General features: G+C 60.3%; 7 protein-coding genes across 7 annotated transcripts; 2 read left to right on the top strand and 5 right to left on the bottom strand.

Annotated features, from left to right (window-relative positions):
* Positions 1-318: 318 nt before the first annotated feature.
* Positions 319-6,731, bottom strand: EHS24_002888 (uncharacterized protein; the record flags this gene model as incomplete). The annotated part of the gene is made up of 5 exons (XM_028618608.1): positions 319-326; positions 403-763; positions 815-6,222; positions 6,287-6,360; positions 6,433-6,731. 5 exons carry the CDS (start codon positions 6,729-6,731, stop codon positions 319-321), a joined length of 6,150 nt encoding a protein of 2,049 aa, XP_028472975.1.
* Positions 6,732-7,329: 598 nt separating this feature from the next.
* EHS24_002887 (uncharacterized protein) lies at positions 7,330-7,695 on the bottom strand (the record flags this gene model as incomplete). The annotated part of the gene is made up of 2 exons (XM_028618607.1): positions 7,330-7,505; positions 7,647-7,695. The coding sequence occupies 2 exons, from the start codon at positions 7,693-7,695 to the stop codon at positions 7,330-7,332; spliced, it is 225 nt and encodes a 74-aa protein (XP_028472974.1).
* Positions 7,696-9,771: 2,076 nt separating this feature from the next.
* On the top strand, positions 9,772-12,459 carry STE20 (signal transducing kinase of the PAK; the record flags this gene model as incomplete). Its single annotated transcript, XM_028618606.1, has 2 exons — positions 9,772-9,832; positions 9,944-12,459. 2 exons carry the CDS (start codon positions 9,772-9,774, stop codon positions 12,457-12,459), a joined length of 2,577 nt encoding a protein of 858 aa, XP_028472973.1.
* A 2,757-nt stretch (positions 12,460-15,216) lies between these two features.
* Positions 15,217-17,447, bottom strand: EHS24_002885 (uncharacterized protein; the record flags this gene model as incomplete). The annotated part of the gene is made up of 6 exons (XM_028618605.1): positions 15,217-15,447; positions 16,071-16,245; positions 16,398-16,570; positions 16,655-16,782; positions 16,825-16,992; positions 17,321-17,447. The coding sequence occupies 6 exons, from the start codon at positions 17,445-17,447 to the stop codon at positions 15,217-15,219; spliced, it is 1,002 nt and encodes a 333-aa protein (XP_028472972.1).
* A 492-nt stretch (positions 17,448-17,939) lies between these two features.
* On the bottom strand, positions 17,940-19,344 carry EHS24_002884 (uncharacterized protein; the record flags this gene model as incomplete). Its single annotated transcript, XM_028618604.1, has 3 exons — positions 17,940-18,887; positions 18,990-19,225; positions 19,266-19,344. 3 exons carry the CDS (start codon positions 19,342-19,344, stop codon positions 17,940-17,942), a joined length of 1,263 nt encoding a protein of 420 aa, XP_028472971.1.
* Positions 19,345-19,782: 438 nt separating this feature from the next.
* On the top strand, positions 19,783-21,992 carry EHS24_002883 (uncharacterized protein; the record flags this gene model as incomplete). Its single annotated transcript, XM_028618603.1, has 5 exons — positions 19,783-19,891; positions 19,981-20,438; positions 20,475-20,818; positions 20,860-20,947; positions 20,988-21,992. 5 exons carry the CDS (start codon positions 19,783-19,785, stop codon positions 21,990-21,992), a joined length of 2,004 nt encoding a protein of 667 aa, XP_028472970.1.
* Positions 21,993-22,195: 203 nt separating this feature from the next.
* Positions 22,196-23,316, bottom strand: EHS24_002882 (uncharacterized protein; the record flags this gene model as incomplete). Its single annotated transcript, XM_028618602.1, has 5 exons — positions 22,196-22,300; positions 22,355-22,729; positions 22,891-23,064; positions 23,190-23,241; positions 23,288-23,316. The coding sequence occupies 5 exons, from the start codon at positions 23,314-23,316 to the stop codon at positions 22,196-22,198; spliced, it is 735 nt and encodes a 244-aa protein (XP_028472969.1).
* Positions 23,317-23,576: the final 260 nt, after the last annotated feature.

Genomic DNA, 23,576 nt, shown 5'->3' with positions numbered 1-23,576 from the left:
ACTGCCTCCACTTTCTTTACTTTCCATTCGGGGGGGTTCACATGATGCCTTCTAAATCACAATACGATGATGTCTTGTCTTCTGGGCTACTGCTATATACTGTCTCTTTCTCTTGGGATCTTGTGGAGTTGGGTTGAACTGCTTGGGTTGGGTTGGGTTGGATACTTCTCTTGCTTTATCGTTTCCAAAAAAAAACACTCTTTCATATGCTTGGGGGAGGGGGTGGCTGCTTTTGCGTGCGCGTCATAATTCTCGTCCGGGACAAAATGGATGGTGCAGTTGCGTTGCGTTACGTTGCGTGTGTGCGTGCGGTGCGGTTTATGCATCTACAACGAGTCAGCTCCCACTCTTTCTTTCTCTCTCTTTCTCTCTCTCTCCATCACTCTTCTCTTCTCCACTTACAGTATGAATTACCCGCCTGGGCATAGTTCATCAAGGCGAGCTGGTCCTCTGTCATCCTCTCCTGGTACTTTTCGTGCGTGCGCTTAAACGACGCAATGCACGACCGGATCGTAGCGCTGATGGGCATGGGCTCGGAGACGCGCGGGGCAAGCGTGTCGGCCAGGAGGGGCGGGATAAACTTCGGTACGGTGTATGGGAACGCCTCGACAATGGCCACGGCGCCCAGGACGGCGGCGTGCAGTTCCACGAGCTTGGACTGGTACGCCGGGTTGACGTTGCCCGGGCTGAGGACGCGGCGGGGCAGCTTGATGTTCTCCAGTTCGCGGGAGAAGCGGTCCTTGAGGACGACGACCATGGAGCGCTGCGAGCACCGCAAAAAGCTTCCAAGGGTCACCGAGGCCATTTCGCGCACCTCTTGGTTCTGGTCCTTGAGGCAGCTGGAGATGACGTCGAGACACTTGGCCTTGCACGGCTCGGACAGGAGCGAGAGGTTGCGGAAGTATGTCAGGCTGAGCACTGGCATGCAGTGCATCTTTGTGCGCCAGCTCGTCGAGTTTTGCAGGATCGAAATGAGCTGGTACATGAGCGGCTCGATGAGGGAGAATGCGGGCGTGATCGAGGTGATGAGCGCAAGGAGGCGGCCGGCGTTGCTCTGCATCTCAATGTTGTCGTTCATCTCGCGCAGGTCAAAGATCTCGGGCAGGATCGGGACGAGGTACGGGTACGTGCCGACCGAGTGAACGTCCGAGAGCTCGATGGCGAGCCAGTGCATGAGCGTGACGGCCGTCGTGTCGTGCGGCGAGAGGATGGCCTTGGGGCCGTGAGGACGCGTCTTGCGCAGTTCCTTGAGGTTGGCGATAATCCCGTCCAGCTGTCTCTGGAAGGGCACAGAGCGGATGCCCATAATGTCCTTGCTGCCCTCTGGGTCGGCGAGAATGTCATTGACCAAAGTGGTGGCAGTCGGGTAGGATGCGTTCCACTTGAGCTGGTCGAGCCCGTTGAGGACCGATCCAATCAAGGCGCGGACCTCGGCGTACGGGCAGTCGAGAGCCTTAAAGTACAGCTGCTCAAACTCGGGGGACCACGCAGCAAAGCGCCAGCGGAGGCAGCGTAGGACCGAACGGCACAGCTGCACGCGGCGCGTGAGGTCAAACGCCGAGCCGCCCTGGAAGTCGGCGGCGAGCGCCGTGTTGAGCATAAAGTCCACAAGGGGCTTGTAGCGGCGCGGGTCCTGCTCATGGAGGACATACTCGACGGTAATGTCCCAGCACTTGACCGTGTCCTGGCGGATGTTGCGGAACAGCTCGGGGAGCAGAGGAGCAAACCAGTCCCAAAAGTCCTGGCGGTCCTTGCCCGACCACTCCCACGTACCGCGCAGCAGACCAGCAAGCAGTTCCCAGACGGCACGGGTAATGTGGCGGTCGTACACCTTCTTCTCCTCCATGCCGGCCACCATGCCCTCGACGAGGGGACGGATCTGGTCAAACACGGGACGGCCAATGACCTGGCACAGGGCGAGGATGAGGTCAATGTGGTTGGCCGAAGGGTAGTTGCGCGTCTCCTCCTGCGACCAAAAGTCGGCCAGCATCTTCCACCAGGCCGGGTCGGCAATGGCGGCGTCGACGCTGCCAACAGCAGGCTTGCACGCCGCCTCGAGGTCGAAGACGGTCTCGTCCCATCCCGAGAAGCGCGAGACCTCCATCTTGCGGCCCCAGCACAGCCATCCAGAGTCGATACGGTCCTGGAGGACAGAGTTGGGCTTGGGGTCCTCGCGGAACGCCTGGAGATAGTTTGTGGTGAAATCCGGCGTCATCTCCTTGGTCAGGTCGAGGACAGTTGCAAAGGGGTCAAAGGGTTCTTGGAGGAACAGACGTTCCGGCGAGTCGACCGAGAATGACCGCACAGTGGCCTGGAAGAGCATGCGCGTGAGACCGGCCGAACCATAGTCGCGAATACGTGGGTGGGCGTTGCCGACGTTGCCGAGGAAGAACTGGAGCAGGCGCGGGTCGGTGGGGCGGTCGCGACGAGTCATGGCGTACAGGAAGCGCGCAGCTGCCTGGAGGTAGCGCCAGTTGAGCGTCGGGTCGCGAGACTTGGCAATCACATGGTCGACGAGCTCGTCGTACTGGCTGTCCTGGAACTGGAGGCGCGCAACCTCACCAGCGTCGGTGCGCTTGATCAGGTCGGCGTTGGGCTGGTTGGAGCTGTTCAACTGGGTGGCCACCTCGTCGGCGGCCTGCTCCGTAGGCTCAATACGCAGGTTGAGGCGGAACGTGACCGGCTCGCGGAGCTTGGAGAGGAGCTCGTCAATAGTCTTGGTGACGAGGGCCTGGACGGAGGCCTTCTGCTCGTGGTGGGCGTTGAGGAGGCAGTCGACAAGCTGCACGAGGCCGCGCCAGTCACGCGACATGCGGCTGAGACCGACTGCGTTGTAGCGGAGCACGTAGAGCGCACCCTTCATGCGGTCGGGGTCGGTACCAGACTGGAGCGAGTCGAACAGGGTCGGGAAGCACAGGACCCATGCGCCGCGGTACGTCTTGGTGATCGAGTCGAGCTGCGACTGGGCACGACGACGGACACGGACGAACGGCGACAGACAGAACTCGAGCATGCTCTTGATGATCTTGTCATCCAGCTCACCGCGGGGGCGATAGTAGCTGGCCGTCATGAGACGGTTGCTGTGGTGGACCTGGGCAGCGCCAAGGAGGACCGAGCGGTGCTGCTTGCGCTGGCCATCGTACATGCGCTTGCTGGCCTGGAGGTTGTCGTACGCCGACGAGGCGCTCTGGTACTTTTTCGAGCGCATGCCGTACGACGTGAGCCACGAGCCCATGGTGGCAACAAGGAGCTTGACGCTGTCGACACCACTGTCCGAGTCCGAGTCACCACCAGCAGTGCGCATAATGGACGCTGCACGGTGGAGCATGTTACCCGCACGAGTGCGGAAGGCAACAACACGCTGGTAGCGGGGGTCGCTGGGGTCCGAGAGGAGGAAACCGGCCTTGTAAGGACGGCTCAAGGCGGTCAGCTCTTCAGGGAGGAAAGTGGGGGCCTCCATGCCGTCCTTTTTGATACCGGGCGCCTCGGCAATGAGCGAGTAGGTGCCGAGAATCACCTCGTCGACAAGGTTCATGGCGCGGCAAAAGTCGTTGATCCACTCGAGCTCGCTGGTGCGGTTGTCGAGCAGACCCTCGATGGTGGTGACGGCCTCGTCGGCAAGGCCAATGACCTCGAGGGCCATGTCAATCTCCTCGTTGCCAGGCAGCTGCCACTCGGGCATGCCTTCGCACGCGCGGTACAGCTTGCCCCACCAGAGGGTGTGGTTGAGCTTGAAGTCTTCGCTCTCACGGTCGGGCTTGTTGAGAAGGTGCATTTCCTTGAGGTAGAGCGCCGAAAGGCAGCTGAGGGTCTTTTCGACAATCTTGCCGGTCCACGCCCAGCCACGCTCAGAGTATGTGCAGCGCAGCATGGTCTTGATGAGGTCCATGTACTCTGCGCGGTGCGCAGTGAGCGAGATGCGGCCGGGGACGAGGAAGCCGTAGAGAATCGACAGCCACCAGTGGAGGGAGGCGTCCGACGGGCGGGGGATCGATGTGGTGGTCGTGCGGACCGACGACGCGCCGCCACGCAGCTCGGAGAGGATACGCTGGCGACAGATCGGGAACAGGCGCTCAAACGTCTTGGTCGCGTTGGCAGCCGAAAGGTTCTTGACCAGTTCGCCAACAGCGTCGACGGCGTTGGAGCGAGTGGTCGTCGTGGCGTACTCGACAACCTGCTCGAGGGCAGCGTCAAAGAGCTGGTCATCGAGAGCCGCAAAGATGGCACCGCAGGTGTGCAGCACGCTTTGCAAGGTCAACATTTCAATCTTGCCACCTGCACGACCGGTCTTGCCACCTTCCTCGGGGAGGTTACCGATGAGGAGCAGGACGCGGCCGAGGAACTCGGGCACCCAGTCGCGGAACGCCTGGGTCGACATGCGGATACGCTGTTCAACCTCCTCGGGCGAAAGGTCCTCAAACTCCTGGCCGATGGGGTCGTTGGGGTCGTCCTCGACAAAGGTGCGCGGAGAAGTCCGCACAGCGCGCGATCCGGGAGTGACGGCCTTGCACTTGGCCTCGTCATACTCTGAAATGTCTGCAATGCGGATGTGGTCGACCATGTTGCAAATAGCCATGCACGAGAGACCGGTCTTGGTGGGGTCGTTGAGGTCGATTCCGGGAAGCAAGAGGGTGAGAATGTCGGCAATGTACATGCCTCCGTAGCGCCAGATGGCGCGGCCAGAGAGGGGCCCAGCAACAGCGGCAATGGCAAAAGTGACCGAGGCCGTACGCTGGGTCTCCTCGAGACCCTGCAGCGACGGGACGGCGCGCTCCATGATAGCAGGCATGATGAGGTCGGGCTCGAGAATGGCCAAGCGACGAAGAGTCGAGATGGCCGGCTGAGCAGAGTCCATGTCCTTGTTGAACATGGCCGTGAGGGCGACGGGGCGAAGACAGAGGACAAACGAGCGCTTGATCTCTGGGGTGAGACGCCACTCGGGTGGGGTCTTGCAGGTAGGCTCCTCCTCCTGCTTCCAGCGCTGCACAAAGTTGTGGGTGAGGTGGGAGAGGAAGACGGTAAGGAAGGTCGACCAAGGGCCCGAGTTGGAAGGGTGGAAAAAGGTTTCACAGCTGGTGATGAGACGCGACAGGTGGTCGAGCGCCTTGGAGCCAGCGAGGTACTTGTGGTGCAGCTCAATCCGCTCGCCAGCAGCAGCGAGAGAGTCGGTGCTGCTCATGCGAGTCATGTCTGTGGCACCGTTCCTCAAGCGTGCAATGGGGTCGGCAGAGGAGGTGTTGTTGCCGGCAGGGGTAGCATGGCCGGGTGCAGGAGTGGCCGAGCGGGTGGGAGGTCCGGTTCCAAACGGCGCAATGGGCGAGTCCTCTGCCATCGAGTAGATGATAACCTCGGCCAGGGACTGTGTACGGTCAATCGGCTTCTTGGCGTCCAGAATCTTCTTGCTGGTACGAGCGTCCGAGGCAGTGATGGACATGCTGTTTGCCGAAGCCAGCGAGCCACCGACGGGCACGTTGAGCGAACGGAGGCACTTGGACATGACAAACTCAAACTCTTGCTCGGTGAAGATGCCGACGTCCTTGCGGATACCGCGCCAGTTGGGGTCCGAGTGCTCCTCCTCGGGAGGCAGCAACGCCGGGTCGACCCAGTAGTTCAGGCCATCAGCGTCGTGGATGACCTTGCCCTCGACGTCGAGGAGGCGGTGCTTGTGCATGCGCTCGGCACGGCGAACGCTGGGGTTGTTGGCCTGCTCCTCGGGAGTGTTCATGCGACCGTGCGGGATGCGGGCGAGGAGTGACGGGTCTGAACGAGCAGGGTCGACGTGGGCAATGGCAAGCTGGCCGAGGAGGTCGGAAGCCTGGTCGTCCCAGAGACCACTGTTGAGGCCGTACCAGAGGCGGAACATCATCGGAAGCCATTTGGTGCAGTGTGAGATGGGCAAGAAATGGACCAAGAAGAGTTGGGTGGCAAGGATAGAGTCCATGCTGGGGTCAAACTGTGGGAGAATGACGTCAAGCATCTCGTCCACCTCGGAAGGGTGGAAGAAGCGCTGTCCCATCTCGGCAACGTTGAGATACACCGGTGCCAGGTTGACCGAGTGGCGGGCGAGTTTGTTGGGGTGGGGGAAGAGCTCGTTGTAGAGGGCATCGTACAGGGGGCGCCATGGCATGCGAAGGTCGTGGATGTTGAGGGAACGGTCGCTGAGGAGAGCAATGAGGTCGTTGGCCCTGTCCTCGATGAACGAGGTGCTCATGCCAGGGATGACTGCGCAACGGGGTCAGCATCAGAGTCTGACAGAAAAGAAGCATCCAAGGATCCCATCGCTCACACATGATCTCGTAGAACAGGAAGATGAGGCGGATCTTGATCTCCCTCTTCATGGGGTAACCCATGCTCATCCAGCTGTGGGAGTTGGTTGTCAGCAGAGGTCTCCTATCACATGGCACACGGATCCACACAAAGAGTCACACTCACATGTTGAGGGCCGAGTTCCATGTGCGAAAGCCGTGCGACCACTCGCACGCCTTGACGCATTCGAGGAGGCGGGTGACAATGTGTTCGAGACGGGCGTCCATGTCCTCGAGCGACTCGACCTCGTATGGCAAAGAGAGGGGGAGGCCTAGGCACGACCGGCGGTCGTCATCAGGCTGGCCAAGTGGGACCGTACATGGGACATAGCGCGAGTAGGGTTTGTCGTCGACGTAGTGTTGGTGTCGCGCGACAGGCGGACGAGAGGTCCCCAAGAGGATGGCGGCGATGCGTGATTTGGGCATTGTTTTGGATGTTTTCCCGACAGGGTGTGGTTGTCGTGTGGATGGTTGGGATGGTTTGAAGCGGGGCATTGGTTACAGAAGAGGAAGTGGGAGGAAGAGAAGTATAGTGATCAGCGTACGAAGCGTTTATGTGGTTACGTGTGTGTGGAGGGGGGTTATGGTAACTCACCGCAACGGCTGTGACTGAACCGCCGTCCGCATTCCCAGCGAGCCGGTTATCGGCAGGTGATGGCCACATGGTGCCGTCAATGTCGCAGTAGACACCGTCTGTGTGGTGCAAGGCGGCGAGCGGGATATGGTGTATGGAGAGTATGGGCAGGGGGGATATGGATGGTCCGTCGTTGTCGACGCCGCCGCGTAATCGTATGGGGAGGGAGGCGTGGTGGGTGGGTGGGTGGGTGGCGTTGGATTTCGGAGCGCGGGGGTGGCGGAGGCGGGGGTGACGGAGGCGGGGTGACGGAGAGGAGAGGGTGGGGGCAAACGCACACAATGTTGGCAAAATGAGATCATCGTTTAGCGCTAGATAAAAAGACAAGGGCTGGCGACCACAAAGGTCCTCACAAGCAGCCGTAGCACCAGCTTGTTTGCATGCATGCAATCACTCACCGTAGTCGTATTCAGAGTCGTCGTCTCCAGCGAGATCGTCGTCGTATTCGCCTTCGTCTCCTTCGCCTTCTTCGTAGTCGTCGTAGAGGTTGCCGCTACCAGACTCGACTGTCGAGTCGTAGCCGTAGAACGGGCGTGTGATTGCACGGTGCGAACGAGGCAGCGAGGCTGTGGTGGGATGGTGTGGTCAGTGACAACAATGATAATAAAAACAACAACAACAACAAGCAGAGTGATGGCAGGGGGGGCGCTGACCGTGTTTTGCTGGCTGATGGAGCCGGCCACGGTGCAAATGATCAGGATACTCACGCGCGAGGAGAGTGGTCTCTGCCTGTGAGCCCGCAACCGCCGTCGTCATAGGCAACTTCGAGAGGTGGAGGCGGGGTGGGTGGGGTGGGTGGGTTGGGTGGGGGGAGGATGGCGGGGTGGAGAGGGCGTGTACAGATGTTGGCTGCTTTTGTGTGTGAGGCAAAGAGTGTGTGTGTGGAGAGAGAGAGAAAGAGAGAGAGTTGAGGCTCGGAGACGGGAGCTCTCTGGGCGTGTGTGTGTGTGGAACACTGCGTGCGGCTGGAACGTAAAAGGGTGTACGAGGGAGTGCAGCGGCAGATCCAGAGAGGAATGAATGGGTGGGTGGTAGCAGCAGCAAGCACGAGAGCCAGCAGAGAGGATCACCCAGAAATCATCATCGCGGGCCTGCGCTCTGTCCATCAGCGGCCGCGTCAGTCACCCACGGTCATCTATCAGCAACAATGACATGTATTTATTTAGACGGCATGAGTGTTAACGGGAGTATATGTATCAACCCCCCCGGGGTTCCCGCAAAAGCGCCCAAAAGCTTTTTCGTTGTGTTTTGGACGGACACACAGACACATGCTATTCGGGTCCCCCTGTTAAAAAGGTACACACAGTCTCTTCCTTCCTTCTGCGCTTCTGCCAGGGGCTAATGTCAGAGAGGAGAGAGCGAGGAGCCAGACCGCGCGGCCAAGAGGAACAGACACAGAGATCACAGACAGACAGCAGAGAGAGACCAAGGAACAAACGGAACCCTTTTTGCACCAGATGTGGGCGAGAGATGGAGACACTCTTGTGTGGGTGTGGGTGGTGTGGAAGGAAGGGAGACCCCTTTTTCCGACAGTCGCTCTCTCGTTTGCCTGCCTGCCGAGCGCCTTCAAATAATATGCATGTGCCACACGCCCTTGTTCTCTCTCTCTCTCTCTGCACATACACCTCGATAACACCTACTGCTGGCTGCAAGTGCTCCGACCAGTACTTTTTGCACACACATAGGCCGGAAACCAACGAGCTGCAAGCACGAGCGCAACCCACCAGCATCACCACCACCACCACCACCACCACCACCACCACCACCACACGGACGGCACCAAACGACCCATATCTCATATCTCTCTCCCTGCGCGCGCGTGTCTGGCCCCTTGCTGGCCCTGGTCTCTCCCTCTCTCCCCCCCTTTTGGCCTAACCTGCCGGCGTCTTGCCCCCCCCGTCCTCCCATCCCTTCCCCCCCCTACCCCCCCCCCCCCACGCCATTCAAGCCCAACGCCGCGCCATTTCCTCTGTGCTGGACACATACCCAAATCGGGCAAACGACCACTGTTACCACCACTGCTACCACAGCACACCAGTCGATCCTGCCCAACAAACTACACGGCCACCCTCGCTGCTCGCTTCTCTCTCCCACCACGTACCACCCTCCTCCTCGCTGCTCTCGGCGTCACCCACCCACCCACCCACGGTTGCACGGGGATTCCACACAGGTGCACTCTGTTCGCTCGCGCCACTTGTCATCACTGCTGCCCTTGCCCCCTGTTGTGTGTGTGCACGCGTGCGCGCGCCAGACACCACCCACCCACAATCAAATCAAACCGCCCGGCGCGTCCCCCGCACCCACCCACCACACTCGAGACCCCCCGGCCGCCCGCCCCCCTTGGACTCTCCCTTCCCGCGTCCCTGGCGCCCAAACCCACATCCATCCATCCATCCACACACACAGAGGACACATTCATCCTATCCATCAACCTCTCTCCCTCATATCCATCCATCCAGCCAGCACCCGCTCCTCATCATTGCTCTCGCTCTCCCTCCCTCCCCCTGCTCGCCAAACCCCTCCCGCCCACATCCCCACATCCCTCCCGCCAGCACCCACACCGCACCCCAACCCCCCCGCGTCCTGCAACTCAAAGTCATCCCCTTTCCACCCAATCCAATCCCGCCATCGCGAAAGCGCGACGCTCTCCTGCTGGCAGAAGACAACGCACGCAAACCGCCGGGTCCATTGGAAGCAGCAGCAGCAGCAATACGCGTCCGAGCTCCACCACCGGCTTCCGATAGGTCTCCGGAGTGACTGCACAGTCACCCTCCCCTCCCACTTGTCTCCACCTCGTCGTCCTCCCTCCCCCACCCCCCGGCTACCCTCGACATGTCGAACACCAGCCCTAAGCGCGTAGGGGTCGGCGCGATTCGCCATCCTCAGGCCGAATGTGAGTTGCTGGGCGTTCAGGCTTCAGGCCCACACACCCATCCTCCCCCTCCCCCTCCCTCACCCCCTCTCGGCGGCGACGGCGGAACATCGCACTGACATCTCCACGTAGACACAGGCGCCACCCCCATGGCGACTGGCACCGACCTGCCCATCAGCCAGGCCTTTACTAGCCAGGCCTACACTGCAAAGCCGTCGCGCAACTCGGCTTCGTACGGTCTTCATTCTGACATGTCACTCGGCATGCAAGTCTCGCCCAGGATGCCCCCCAACAACAACCAGCAGGCGGTCAACCCGCCCACCGCGTACACCCGCCAGGACAGCAGCAATGGTCCCAGCCTCTACCGCCAGGACTCGTTCCGCTCCTCCCAGCAAGCCCAACAGCAGCAGCAGCAGCAGCCAGACCCGTATCGTACGCAAGAGCCATACACGTTTACGCAGCCCAACTTTGCGGCCCCTCCTGCGTCGTCGTCCTCGCGACACGACCAGGACCACATGGTGTCGCCAGGTCTGTCGTCTGGTCCTTCGTCGCGCGTCCCCACAATCTACGGCTACTCGTCTTCCAACTCTCCCAACCTCAACAACCGTCACTCGTACACCACCGGCAACCAAGGCCAGCAACCCCAGCCACCGCGTCCCACTCGCTCTGGAACCATGCCCGCTGGCGAGTACCCAACGTTGAACGGGAACGGCGTTTATGGCCGTGAAGGGCGCAGCACGTCCGTCAGCAACGCTTCGGGTCAGACAATGGCCATGGGCAGCGGCGGCAACATACCCCCGGTTCCCCCAGTCCCCTTCCAGCCGCAGCCCCTCGAGCAGAGCTTTGAGCAGACGCTCGGGATGGGTCCGACCATTCCTGTCCAGATGAACCAGGACGCGCCCAAGGGCGACACGCCCACGATGCGCGCAAGGAGTGGGACTGGCAAGAGCACAAAGGACAAGAAGAGCATGTTTGGTGTGTTGAGTGACCTCCTCACAACAACCAACAACAAGACGCCCGTCATCTCGACCCCTTACGACCCCATCCACCTCACCCACGTCGGCTTTGACTACAACACGGGTCAATATACAGGTATGCCCCAGGAGTGGCAAAAGATTCTCGACGACAATGGAATTACGCGTGCCGAGCAGGAAGAGAACCCCGACAAGGTCCTCGCTGTCGTGCAGTTCTTCCAGGACCGTGACAACTCGGAGGCACCAGACGACGAGGTGTGGTCCAAGATGCGCAATGCTGGCCCAAGCCATCAGCACCCGTCGTCTTCCGAGTCGCCTTCGCCCCAGCCCCCCTCCGCCGACATGTCGCGCGAGAACAGCAACGACGGTGGCTTCATCTACAGCAACCCCCGCGCCGCCCCAGCTCCTCCAGCCAAGACTGCTGCGCCTCGAATCCAGGCCGAGCGTGCGGCCCCGGCAAAGCCCCAGCGTCCTGTGCAGCCCCCGCAGACCTCGCCGCAGCTGCCACCCTCGACGTCCTCGGGGCTCGACCGTTCCACGTCGGCGCGTCTTCCTCCAACCAGTCACCAGTCGTCGTCGGCGGCACAGACACCAAAGAAGCCCCTCGACAGGTCTGTTTCTTCGCGTGCCCCTCCCTCCAACAGCAAGCCCTCGCCCCCTCTGCACAAGTCCAAGTCGCAGTCGGGCCGTAGTCGCGACCAGCCCCCCGCGGGCGGTGCCAGCTCGGGTGGCGTGGCCCGCTCCACGACCAAGACGCGCGACCAGGGCACGCGCCGCCGTGACAAGGCCAAGGAGAACGAGGAGGTTATCCGCCAGCTGCAGACCATCTGCTCTCCCGGCGACCCCAACCAGATCTACCGCAACCTGGTCAAGATTGGCCAGGGTGCCTCTGGTGGTGTGTACACGGCGTACGACAAGTCGACAACGCCCGTGGCCATCAAGCAGATGAACCTCGAAAAGCAGCCCAAGCAGGACCTGATCATCAACGAGATTCTGGTCATGAGGGAATCGGCTCACCCCAACATTGTCAACTTTAAGGACTCGTACCTGTGGAAGGGCGACCTCTGGGTCGTCATGGAGTACATGGAGGGTGGTTCGCTCACCGACGTCGTCACCGCCCACTGCATGTCCGAGGCCCAGATCGCCGCCGTCTCGCGCGAGACTTGCGAGGGTCTCCGCCATCTCCACTCCAAGGGTGTCATTCACCGCGACATCAAGTCGGACAACATTCTCTTGTCGCTCAACGGTGACGTCAAGCTTACCGACTTTGGCTTCTGTGCGCGTATCGCGGACCCCTTGTCGACCAAGCGTACCACCATGGTCGGCACTCCTTACTGGATGGCGCCCGAGGTTGTCACCCGCAAAGAGTACGGCCCCAAGGTCGACATCTGGTCGCTGGGTATCATGGCCATTGAGATGCTCGAGGGCGAGCCTCCTTACCTCAACGAGAACCCTCTCCGCGCGCTGTACCTCATCGCGACCAACGGCACCCCCAAGATCAAGGACTGGGACAAGCTCTCGTCCGTGTTCCGCGACTACCTCCAGGCATGTCTCACCGTCGACTCGGAGAAGCGCCCCACCGCCGACCAGCTGTTGCGGCACGAGTTCTTCAAGTACGCCGCCAAGCTGTCGTCCCTGTCCGGCATGATCCGCAGCGCACGCAAGACCAACTAAAAAAAGCATGGGCAACACGGCGCGGTCTCGGTCTCCCCTTTTTTTTTCTATTCCTTTCTTCCTTCCTTCTCCGGGTTTTTACGTCGTCGTCGTCGCGTGCGGGTTTGGGCCGGCCCAGCCCCGTTGTCATCTCGTCAATCAACAATGTCTTTGTCTGCATCCTTGGCCCAATGCCTCGTTCCTCGGTCTCCCGCGCACCATGCAGCGCGCGTCCGCCTCACCTCCACCACACGCCGCTCGACGGACACTACGGCTGAGAGTTGGGCGAGAGAGAGGGCAAGATGGTTGCCGTCTCCGTCTCCTCGTCCCCCGTCTGGCCAACACGGGAATCCCACGGGAACCCCACTCTTTCCCACCATCTACATATCCCCGCCGCTCAGCCCTTCTCTCTCCCCTGCCTCTGTCTAGCGCGTTTGTATACAGTTTTTCCACTCCTCCTCCTCCACCCCCTCCACCTCCTCGTCGTTTCTCCTTTCCAGCAAAAGCAGAATACATACCACCAACCCACCACCCCGTTCACCCTTCCACCACCATGTGCCGCCCGCGGAAAGAACCACCAAAGTATACACACTTTTCCCTTTTATGACAGGAGCGCGCGCGAGAGAGAGAGAGAGAGAGTTGGCACCGCATGCAAATTGATACTGCTTGACATTGGGTTGGGGTCTACATGCCTGGTATGCTGTGGTCTGGGATCTGCGTGTCTGGGCCGCAGGGACGCGCCAGGCGTCAGGCGTCAGGCTATAGGCTGGCTATAGGGGCCATACGCCAACTAGCGCGACCAACTGCAACTGAACTGCGCTATGGACGGGAGTGCGTGCGCGTATATGTACATATGTGCACATGCAAAAAACAAAATAAAAACAAAATAGTCATTTGGCACACAGAACAAAAAAGAAAGAAAGAGGGGAAAAAAGGAGCTAAAGCATTTACTGTACTTACTGTACGCGCGACATTGAGATCTGGCGGAAACTAACTTTTGCGCGTGCGCGCCAGCACGGCACCGCAAGGGTGGCTCGGCACATGGGCACATGGGCACGCGACACGTCCCACACGTTGCACGTTTGCACGTCTGCACGTTGCACTTTTTTGCACTTTGAGCGCAACGAGCGTACGAGCACTTGATGGTCGACACGGCGTTGAGGGACCATCACTGACCACTGACCACTGACCACCGACCACCGAGCACGGAGCACCACCGCCGCCACCGCCACGTACGAGGCACCACGCTCTGCACTCTGGTGTGGCCGGTGGCCGGCCGTGACGACGTGACTGGCGCCATAACCTGCGATCCTGCGATCCTGCGACGACCCGGCCTAGCCGGCCTGCAGCGCCGGCGCGCTCAGACATGCCGAGGCTAGAGGGGTTTGAGCGGTCCAGCGGTTGAGGGGTTCAGCAGTACGGCGAGCGTGAGCGTCAGCGTGTTTCAGAGCATGCCGGCGGCGCCGCGTTGGCGGCCAGCAGGCGGCCGACGCTGAGCGCTGAGCGCTGAACGAGCGAGCGAGGCAACTACAGGCAGGCAGCAGGCAGCAGGCAGCAGGCAGCAGGCAGCTTGGATCGCTGCAGAGTGTGCCAGTCTGCCATGCACTCACTCCACCGTCCTGCCTGCAGCTGCCTGCCAGACTGAGCACACGACCTGCTGGTCCCATGGTCGCCGTCGCCGTCCCACGCGAACGAGGTACAGTAGCAACAGCACTGACGCGTTTATGGTGACGGCATGGCATGGCATGCGTCCATACGAGAGGCCGCGCCACACCTTGCTTTCCGCTGTGTCTCCGTCAATCACGGCGCGCACTGGTAACTCATATGACTGCGCTTCGTGTTCCGCACATGTATGTAGCGCCAGCACGAGGTGGTGTTTCGCGTTTTGACACCAATGTCTACACAAGAGTTGCGGTGCTGTGGTGTTTGTGTACATACCCCCACCCCCGGCTTTCAGCCTCCTGCCTCCAGCCTCTGGCCAGACAAACCCAGCCAGCAGACAAAGGAAACGAACCCATGTCTGATTCGCATTCCGCCGCTGATGTCCGTCCGGTGCCTCCGGAATGGCCTGAAGCTACCACTGACTTTTGGGTCGGCTCTCGCTACCATGGAGGAGCCGGGTACGTCGGGGGTGGGTGGGTAGGTGAGTGGGTGCGCAAGCTGTGGAGCGTGGAGCGCACAGTCCGGAGCGCACAGTCCGGAGCGCACAAGGTCAGTCTGCGAGCGTGGCGCAAGGCGGCGCGGCGTTGACGGCTGCGTCTACAGTGTGCCGGTGTGCCGGTGCCGCAATGTGCGTATCGAGTGTCGGGTCAACATCACTGCATCACTGCATCACTGCATCACTGCATCACTACCGTCGGCGTACAGCGGGTCCAGACCCCGGTGGTGGCGGTGACGGTCCCCGGTCGGTGGGATCGGTGGTTGCCTGCCCGGCACCTGTGCGTTGCGTTGCGTGCGTGGTGTTCGCGGACGCGACAGGTTTCTTGCATGCCACTCATCCTCGCTACAGACACGAGCCACCGACACTACACAAGAGTTACTGGAGTTACTGGTTCTTCTGATATGTTTGTGGGTTTGTTTTTTTTAGTTACTTTGCGAAACGCAGCCTGAACGTGAGCCCCAGCCTTCCTCACACCTGAGTGAGGCTGGAGTTTGACGCCGCGCCACAGTCGCTCAGCGGCGCCGAAACGAGAAAAGAGAAACGAGAAACGAGCCCAGACCGCCCAGCCAGGCAACCAACTGCCCAGCCCTGGCAACTACCGGCAGCCAGCAACGCCTCTACCCAGCGAGGAACCTGCCCCGCCCCGTCGCCTTGGGCCTGAGCGCGCCGTGCTCGGTGTCGTCTTGCTCCCACCCCGTCTGGTCGAGGTACACGGCGACGCTCTCGAGCATCTGCTTCTTGGCGTCGTGCCGCACAAACCGGTCAGGCCACGCCGACGACACGGCCCCATAGTCCAGGTGCTGGATGGACTGCACCACTTTGAGCATTTCAATCGGTTCGAGCGGCACCTGTGCGGGGGCCGTGGTGGGCCGTGTCAGCGCAATGTTCGTTACAGAATGTCTCGGAGCTGGGACTCGGACGAGGATGTGGAGTCTGGGAGTCTGGGGTCTCGAAAGCAAGGGCAGGTGCCACGCTCGCGCGCTCGAGCTCGAGCTCACGCTCACACTCGCGCTTCTGCTCTCGTCTGGCCTCTTGGTCTTGGTCGGTCTTGGTCTTGGCTAGAGACCAGCAACGTGCCTGGCGCCGCGCCGGTACCATGGTGTGATGGGTGATGGGTTTGGGGCCAAGCCCACTCCGGTGTCGTTGCGCCGAGGAACGGAGGGGACCGGGCGGGGACCAGGTTGACGCAACGAGGCGCCGGGCGTGGCGGTCCGCAGCCTGGTCCCCACACCAACTGGCGAGCACACCGTGATGCCCTCCCCTCGTTGCTCCGTTACACGGCGCCACAAGAGGAGTGCTGCGTGTTTCGAGCCTGGCCCAGGCCAGACGCGCAGGGTGAAAGGTACGGCCCAAGAACCAAGGTCTCCCTGCCCCCGCTTCGCTTGGGGTCACCCCCAAGTCCCACTGTACGAAGGCGGGGAGCGGATAGATAAGATACCGCAGGCGCCGTATCTCCGACCACCGTACTCACCATGTTGGGGTAGCTCCACATGAACGTGAAGCCCTTCTGGGTGGGCTGGACCATGATCGTGTCGGCCGTGAGGAGGAGGCCGTTCGTCGGGGCCGGGGCGGATCCGTCGGCACTCTTCGCGCCGGCGGGCTCGGCAGCGCGATCCCAGAACAGGACAGACGAGCCTGGAAAGTGTCTGATGCGAGCGTCAGTGGTCGGGTGGGAAGAAGCTTTGGAACAAGGGTGTTTCACATGAGGACACGCCGCCAAGGTTCGAGGGCCATGAGGTTTTGCTTGTCGTCGCGCGCAGCTCATCTTTCTCACCCACCGTTCCAGGACCGCACTCACCCGCCACACTGAACGAGGGTCACGCCGGGCCCAATGTCCTGTTTGCCATTCCAGAACTTGACCTTGTCCGTGGGCTTGAGGTCGTCGTCGCGCTGATACCAGTGTCGGTCCTCGCTGTTGATAAATAGGGAGACGCCGAGGACCCGCGACCAGGTCAACGACGTGCTGAAGAACTGGAGCGAGCGTCAGAAAGGTACACTAATGGTTACGCTGACATACAGCTAACGGAGTAAGGAACTGTGAGCTGAGTGACTTACGTGAGGGTGCGAGATTGCCATGGCCTTTAGAGGCGTCTTCAAGTGAGTCAGGTAGTCGACGAGCGCGGGCGTGAGTGTTCCCATGCAGTCCCAGATATACGACCCGCCGTTAGTCTCAATGAGGAAGGCTGTCGAGGTGTCAGTTACGCTTTGCTTGGTATGCAACTCACGGCTCTGGGAGATGGCAAACGAAGGGACTGTGCCCAGGAGCTTGATCCTCTCGTCCTCCTTGTCCTGCATGACGATATTCTTGCGACCCTCTTCAATCAACTTGCCGAGAGTCGTCCACGCCTGGCCTGAGCCGGGCACGTACTGACGCGGATCGTCACAGACGGGGCCTGAGGGAGTTAGTGTTGTGACCGTGTATCTGCCAGGTTGGGGTGGGACGGCTGCTGCAGGCCGGCAGAGTCTGTGTCAGTCTGGGATGCGTGTGGTCGACAGAAGGCGCGCACCGCGTGGGTCTTCGCAGATCGGGCCTTCAGTCAGCCATACCTGGCACACAGTTATCCCAAAAGACATGGCAACAGAGACATGGTGGGATACGCCGCAGCCAAGGTGCCAGACAGATGTCACACACGCTACGCATACGCTCGTGTGAGTTTGCCTGTCCTAGCCGCCGCCACTTGACCACCTCCGACTGACTCGACCTCACACTGCAACACTCACAATTGCGGCGCGGGGCAGGATATTGCGTAGCGCAGGTCGCGCACATGGGCAAGTCGGCGTCGGCAGCAAGCGCCGCCAGCGCCGCGGGGGAGACGCGGCTCGCGTCGGAGAGCTCGGTGACCTGCATGTGGATATGCTAGTAGGTTGTATGCAAGTGGACGTGTAGTATTTTGTGTTCGCTCTTGTTTGCGTGCGTCTTGTGATCTTGTGGATGTGCATCGTCGTCGATGCTAGGCCATGTGCTATATATTGTTTGTGTGTTCTGGTATGGGTGGCCAAGACAACATCCGAGAGAAGGAGACGTCGTGCCTGTGACGCCATTACGTGTTCGGTTTGCCGGCACTGCTTAATAAGGTGCCCCCCAACTCGTCGACGAGAACAATAGAAAACGCGACACTGACAGCGGGTATCACCATGCGGGCCGCATGTGGGCATTGCAATCAGACTCGATTTCTACGCTAACGTAGCGATCGTACTGATTATCTTTGTCAACAAGGGCGGGATGGTTGCTAAGCGCACAACATGTGATGTGGCCCAGCATGATCACACTCTCGTGGAAACACCCGCCGTCGCTCTCGGAGAAGTCCGTTTTGTACAGCATCCAACAACGTGTTGCATCTCATGCTCCCCATACCCAAAAACCATGCTCGTCGCTAGACTGGTCCATGACGGTTCCCTCGGCGCTGCCGCCCTCGGGGATAGTGTAGATTGATCCGTCAGCGCACACGAGGTGACTCTTGGCATGTGTGCTGTCGGTCGGAGCCCACTTGAATCCTTTACACCGGAACGTCTCCACGGTCACGTTCGTGTCTCCCGGCTTTGAAGCCGGCACAATCTTGCCCGACTCGTCATACACGAGGCGTACATGCTTGCCCTCGTCGTAGGCGGCGGTGAGGACCTCTGAGATTCGAGCAGGCCACACGTCCGTCCCGTCTCCACCAGCAGCGAGCGCTGCCTGGACTAGCGGGTCGCGGTGTGGGCGCATAACCACAATGTCCATCGTACCCTCGCCGGGGTCGGCCACTGTGGGCACAATGACAAACCTGGGCTCAAGACGGTCGGTCGTCACGGTAGAGAGGAAGTAGGCGAACGGCCCTTCCAAGACGTGCTTGCCTTCGGGCGCGCCGACGCCGCTGTACGCCGCTACCCACGCACCTGTAGCCGGGTCGAGCTGCTGGACTCCGCCATTGGCAGGTATCAACTCGACGCGGGCCGGGAAGAACACGGTAATGTTCTGCGCGGCGGCGGCCTTGAACCGTTCCAAGCCTGGGATGGCGGCGCGGAGGGCCTCGCTGTCGTCCAGGAGAGCCGCATGGAGGGACGTTGAGAGCACGATATGGCTCGGGATCGGGGCAGGGGGTTGTTCAGAGGATGCGTCTTTGGCATTGGGCTGGAGTTGCGTGAGGACGATGGGCAGCTTGCGAGGCTTGGCGTCTGACAGCGCGAGGATCAGAGACGCCAGTTTCTGCCGGTCCTCGGCGGACTCCGGCACATATGCTTCAAGCTGGGGAGGCACGGCAACTGGCGGGCTACCGGGTGGGAAAAGTGTCGAGTGGAGGGCGTTGGCCTGAGTGGGTCAGACGACATGGTCAGGTCACAAGACAATAGAAGGGCGAGACAGGATAATATGTCTTGAATGTCTTGGATGTTGGGCTTCGGAGCGACTCACAGTTCCGAGAGGAAGCACTGCCAGGTCCCATTTCCCGACCTCGCCGTCGCCAATGATGCCCTCCATCATCTCGTGAGCGGTGCCGTCGCCGCCTGCGATGATGACGCGGAACGGTGGGGAATGTTCAAGTTTGATCATTCGCCCAATACGGCCGGCGTCGCCAGTAGAGCTAGTGGTGTGGACGTGGTATCGCGAGTTGACGGCATCGAGCAGCGGAACGACATGGTCCTCCACAACTGAAGAGTTAAGCAGACAGCAGAACCCGCTTCAACTCACACTTTGGAGCTGATCCCACACCGGAGACAGGGTTTATAATGATGTGGTAATCCAAGCACTCTTCGGGAATGTTTGGCATGTTGTCGTCGTAAGAGTTGAGGAGAGATAGTGGGAGAATGAGAACAATCGATGGGTATATCACCGCTGATGATCTCATGCGCTTGCGCAACCACTCAGCGGGGCACCACACATTGTGCCGCAAACAACAGACAAAAGAGACATTCTCGCAGGGAAGCATACGGCACTTGCTCTCATGCATGGCTGGAAATGACGATGATGGGAAGCATGCGGCTGCACCGTGTACCCAAATGGTGTATGCTTGGTGCCAGCCCAATGGCGCTAACCATCACCAACCCCCCCAAGATATAGCCAGAGGCAATTCGCCACCCAGGGGCGCGAGGCCCACGATGAGAGAAAGGGACAGGCGCGCGACGCGCCTTTCTTCTTGTTGTCATTTTCCCAACCCATCCATATCCACAACACTCTTTCTCACCACTAGGTCACACCACCACCCACCATGCCGTCGCTGCGGCTGGAAGACGCGTCATGCGCCATCTGCATGGACACGCTCTTCAACCTCAAGAATGACCTGGACGAGGTCATGCCTATCGCGACCCCAGACTGCGGTGAGTACCTTGGTCGGCTTCGGCTGGTTTCCACTTGCCCTCCCCGATACCTTCTTCTGCCTGCCGCACACCCGGTGCTGACTTCGCAGGTCATGTATTCCACGAGAAATGTCTGCTGGACTGGTTCAAAATCCAGTCAGACCAGTACGTCGCGCAGGCGCTCGAACAAGGCATGTGGTCCCCAATCGCCGGCGACGCCCCCGCCGAGTGTCCCCAATGCCGCACCGAGTGCTTTGCAGACGAAGAGACAGGCAAGCCCATGCTCCACCGCCTGTTTATCAACTTTGGCAGCGACGATGGCGGCATGCTCGCCAGCTCCCAGCACCCACCTAGCAGCCCCGCACCTGGCCCCTCGACCCAGCGGTGGGGGCGCAGCTCTGATGCGGCCGCGATGGGCCTGGCACGCCGTGCGCGCAACCTCGCCAACGAGGTGGATGGTTTCACGGCAGAGAGCGACGAGGCAAACGTAAGGGGAACTTTGAGGCGTGCAGAGACGCTCGCGGCGGACGGGCAAGCCATGTCTAGCAAGGCGGGGCAGGCGCTCAAGGTGGGTACCGTGTCCATCAGCCCTCTGACCCCTCAGAAATACGTTGGCGGGCTCAGTGTCGCGCTCAACAAGTTCACAGACCACCTCGAGTCCCACCCTCTTATACCGGTGCTCCAAGCACGCGTCGCGTTACTTGAAGAGGCGAATGCCGGTCAGACGCGCGAACTGCGTAACCTGGAGGACGTTGCGCTTCCCCGCGCTGTCAAGAAGGCTGTCCAGGCGGACCGACTCAAGTCAGAGAAGCACATTAAACGTGCAAATGACGAACGGGACCTCATCCAGCGCGAGCTGGAGAAGGAGCAGGTTGCTCGCGTCACCTTTAAGCGCGCGATGAAGGAGCGAGAGGACGAGCTCGAAAAGCGGATTTCGGATGCGAAGAGGTAGGTCTCAGGGGTCATACTGTCCTATGCTGACCTGCCAGAGCTCTGGACAAGGAGCTGGAGGAGCGTGTGGCTCTCACCGCCACCCTCACCGAGCGTACAAAGATGCTGAAGGTGTACCAGGTCAAGGTGGGTTCCGGGTCCATAAGGCCGTGGTTAACCTATACAGGCCGACTCGCGCAAGGAGCTCAAGGCCCAGATCGAGGCACTGAAAGCTGAGAACGAGCAGCTGAAGGCCTCCGCAATTGCGAGCCCACCACCGCACCCACCACATCTCTCACCGGAGCCCGCCAGGTCAGCTCGCCCATCTGCTGGAACAGCTCGGTTGCTATCGTTTGAGGGAAGCGACAACGACGATGGGAATGAGTCTATGGACATCACCGAGTTAATCGCCTCGGCTCAGAAGAGACGCCGAGCCGCTGCGGCGGAAGAGTCGCTCTACATCGAGCCACCTTCCTTTCTGTTTGACAGCAGCTTCGATGATGCTGGGCCCAGCAAACCCGTCGGTCGATCGACAACATCGAGGACATTCACGTTTGATGTCGACAAAGGCCGTGTGTCGGAGCGCAAGGCTGAGAAGAGGAAGGACAAAGAGCGCGACAAGGAGTGGAGCCGGGACAAGGGTAAAGCGAAGGAGAAGGCGCAGGTGAACGACACCTTACGAGACACTCGGTCGGCGAGGGAAATAGGCAAGAGCAAGTACTTTTTGGACGACGACACCCCCGACCACGCCCACGACATTCTCGTCGCTCCGTCGAGCCCTGTGCACGACGACGTTCTTGTTGCTCAGTCGAGCCCCGTGCGCCTGCCGCGTCGTTCACTGCCAGTGTCTCCCATGGCCTTTGATAACGACGAGTCCCCACCCAAGCGCCACCGCCCAAACCCATTCGCTACTTCCGGGCCCACTGTCGTCGCCCGTCGTCCCCAGTCGGTTGCCGTTGGTCCCAGCAAGCCGGTTCCCAACGTCCACGAGATCCTGGACCTCACAGGTTCGTCGCCTCCCGCCTCGCCTCTTCCCGTGCGTAAGACCTTCAAGCAGCCGCTGCGTCCGAGCGGTACAGGTCTTAACAAGAACCGGACTCCGACCATAGGGGACTACATGTCTATTGCGGAGGGTAATGGCAAGCCGAAGAAGAACTTGGCCATTGGCGCCAAGGTGAAGCGTCGTGCATAGAGAGAGGGGGTGAGAGAGACGGCTTTGGGAGCATTAGCATGTGTATTCTCGTAGATTGGACTATAGTGTAGCATTGATAGCAGCATGGACTGGCCGTATGTAAGGGAACTGTCCTCCACGCGTCAGCAGCAAAATGTGCCTCTGGTCTCTGACTGTTATGGTCCGATCTATAGCATGCACAACCTCTACGACGACAGAAATATCTAAGCGCCAACATTGCCCATCGACTCGACACGGCCCTTGCCCTTGGTCTCGTCGTTGACGAGGTCGGTGATGGCGCGGAACGACGAGGGGCTGATCTTGACAATCTGGCAATGTCAGCTGATGTGAAAGCGAATTCGGAGTACGCAGCTGGTACTCACCGTCTCCCACTCGGCATCCATCTCCTCCTCCTCAACCTCGTCCACAAGAGCCACGACCTTGTCCTTGATCCGCTTGGCATCCTTGCTGGGCATCGTGATCCTCACGCGCATGCGCACACGCTCGAGCGGGAGGACCGAGCCAGGCTGGGACAGCGTCTTGATCAGGTCGAGCGCCTGCGACTTGGCGGCCTTGTCCGCGCGAGTAGAGTATCCGAGCTCGGTCATGGCCTTCTCCACCATGCCGACAGTGTGCTTGCGGCCCGTGGCGGGGTCGACGGTCATCTCGGCGACGAGGGTGGCGATCTCGCGCGAGAGCGCGGCCAGCTGGTGGCTGCGCTCGAGGTTGTTGACTTGCAACTCGCCCTTGCGGAGAATCTGCAAGTCAGCAGGCGCACGCCGGGAGACAGTATGGGCGGTACCACGAGTTATGTCAACGGCTATTGAAGCTGGTGAGGAGTTGGGATCGAGCAGCTTCATAACCGTGGCCATGGCCAGCGCCTGCCGCCGACTCTTGTCCGCTGGAAGCCTCTACTCACTTCCTCAATGACCTTGTTCATGTCGTCGGTGCCGAATGCCTTGGTCCAGTCCTCCTTCTTGGCCGCCTGGCCCTTGGGCACGTTGGTGAACACCTGCTCAATCTGGAGGACCTCGGACAGGTCCGTCTCGACACCTGTACGGAACTCGTTGACCTTGTTCTTGTAGCATGCGATCTGGGTGATTGTCAGTGACTGTTCCGACCAATTCAAGGGCAACCTGAGAGCTCAAGACCTAGCAGAGTGGTGAACAGCTCGTCGCAGTGGCAAGAGATCTCACGACAGGAGAACATGACACTGACCTCGAAGCGCTTGCCGCCCTTCTTCATCTTGACGATGGAGACGTTGGTGAGCCTTGGTCTGTCAGCTTCGTCTGTAAATATTTGAGCTGAGGGCCTACTTGATGTTTGTCCCTGGTTGCCTGATCATGGTTGCGTTGGTGGTGGTGTGGAGAGTGGATGACAATCAACTTTTGCAAACCTCGCGACGTCATGACTGTTCTTCCCTCTTCCCTTTCGGTCCCGAGTGGCGGGCGGCAGACTCGTGTCTTGCTTTGGAACGTGGCCCACTCGGCTCCGTTGCAGTACCAGAAAGCATCTATGCAGGCAGAGGCGTATATGCCATTCATTCATTCATGCATGCTGTGCTCGCTGCTGATGCATGCAAGACCCCCATGGTGGGCAGATGGG

This window comes from Apiotrichum porosum (assembly GCF_003942205.1).
Source record: "Apiotrichum porosum strain DSM 27194 chromosome Unknown scaffold_14, whole genome shotgun sequence".
NCBI lineage: Eukaryota > Fungi > Basidiomycota > Tremellomycetes > Trichosporonales > Trichosporonaceae > Apiotrichum > Apiotrichum porosum.
This window is presented reverse-complemented; position numbering and strand designations above follow the sequence as displayed.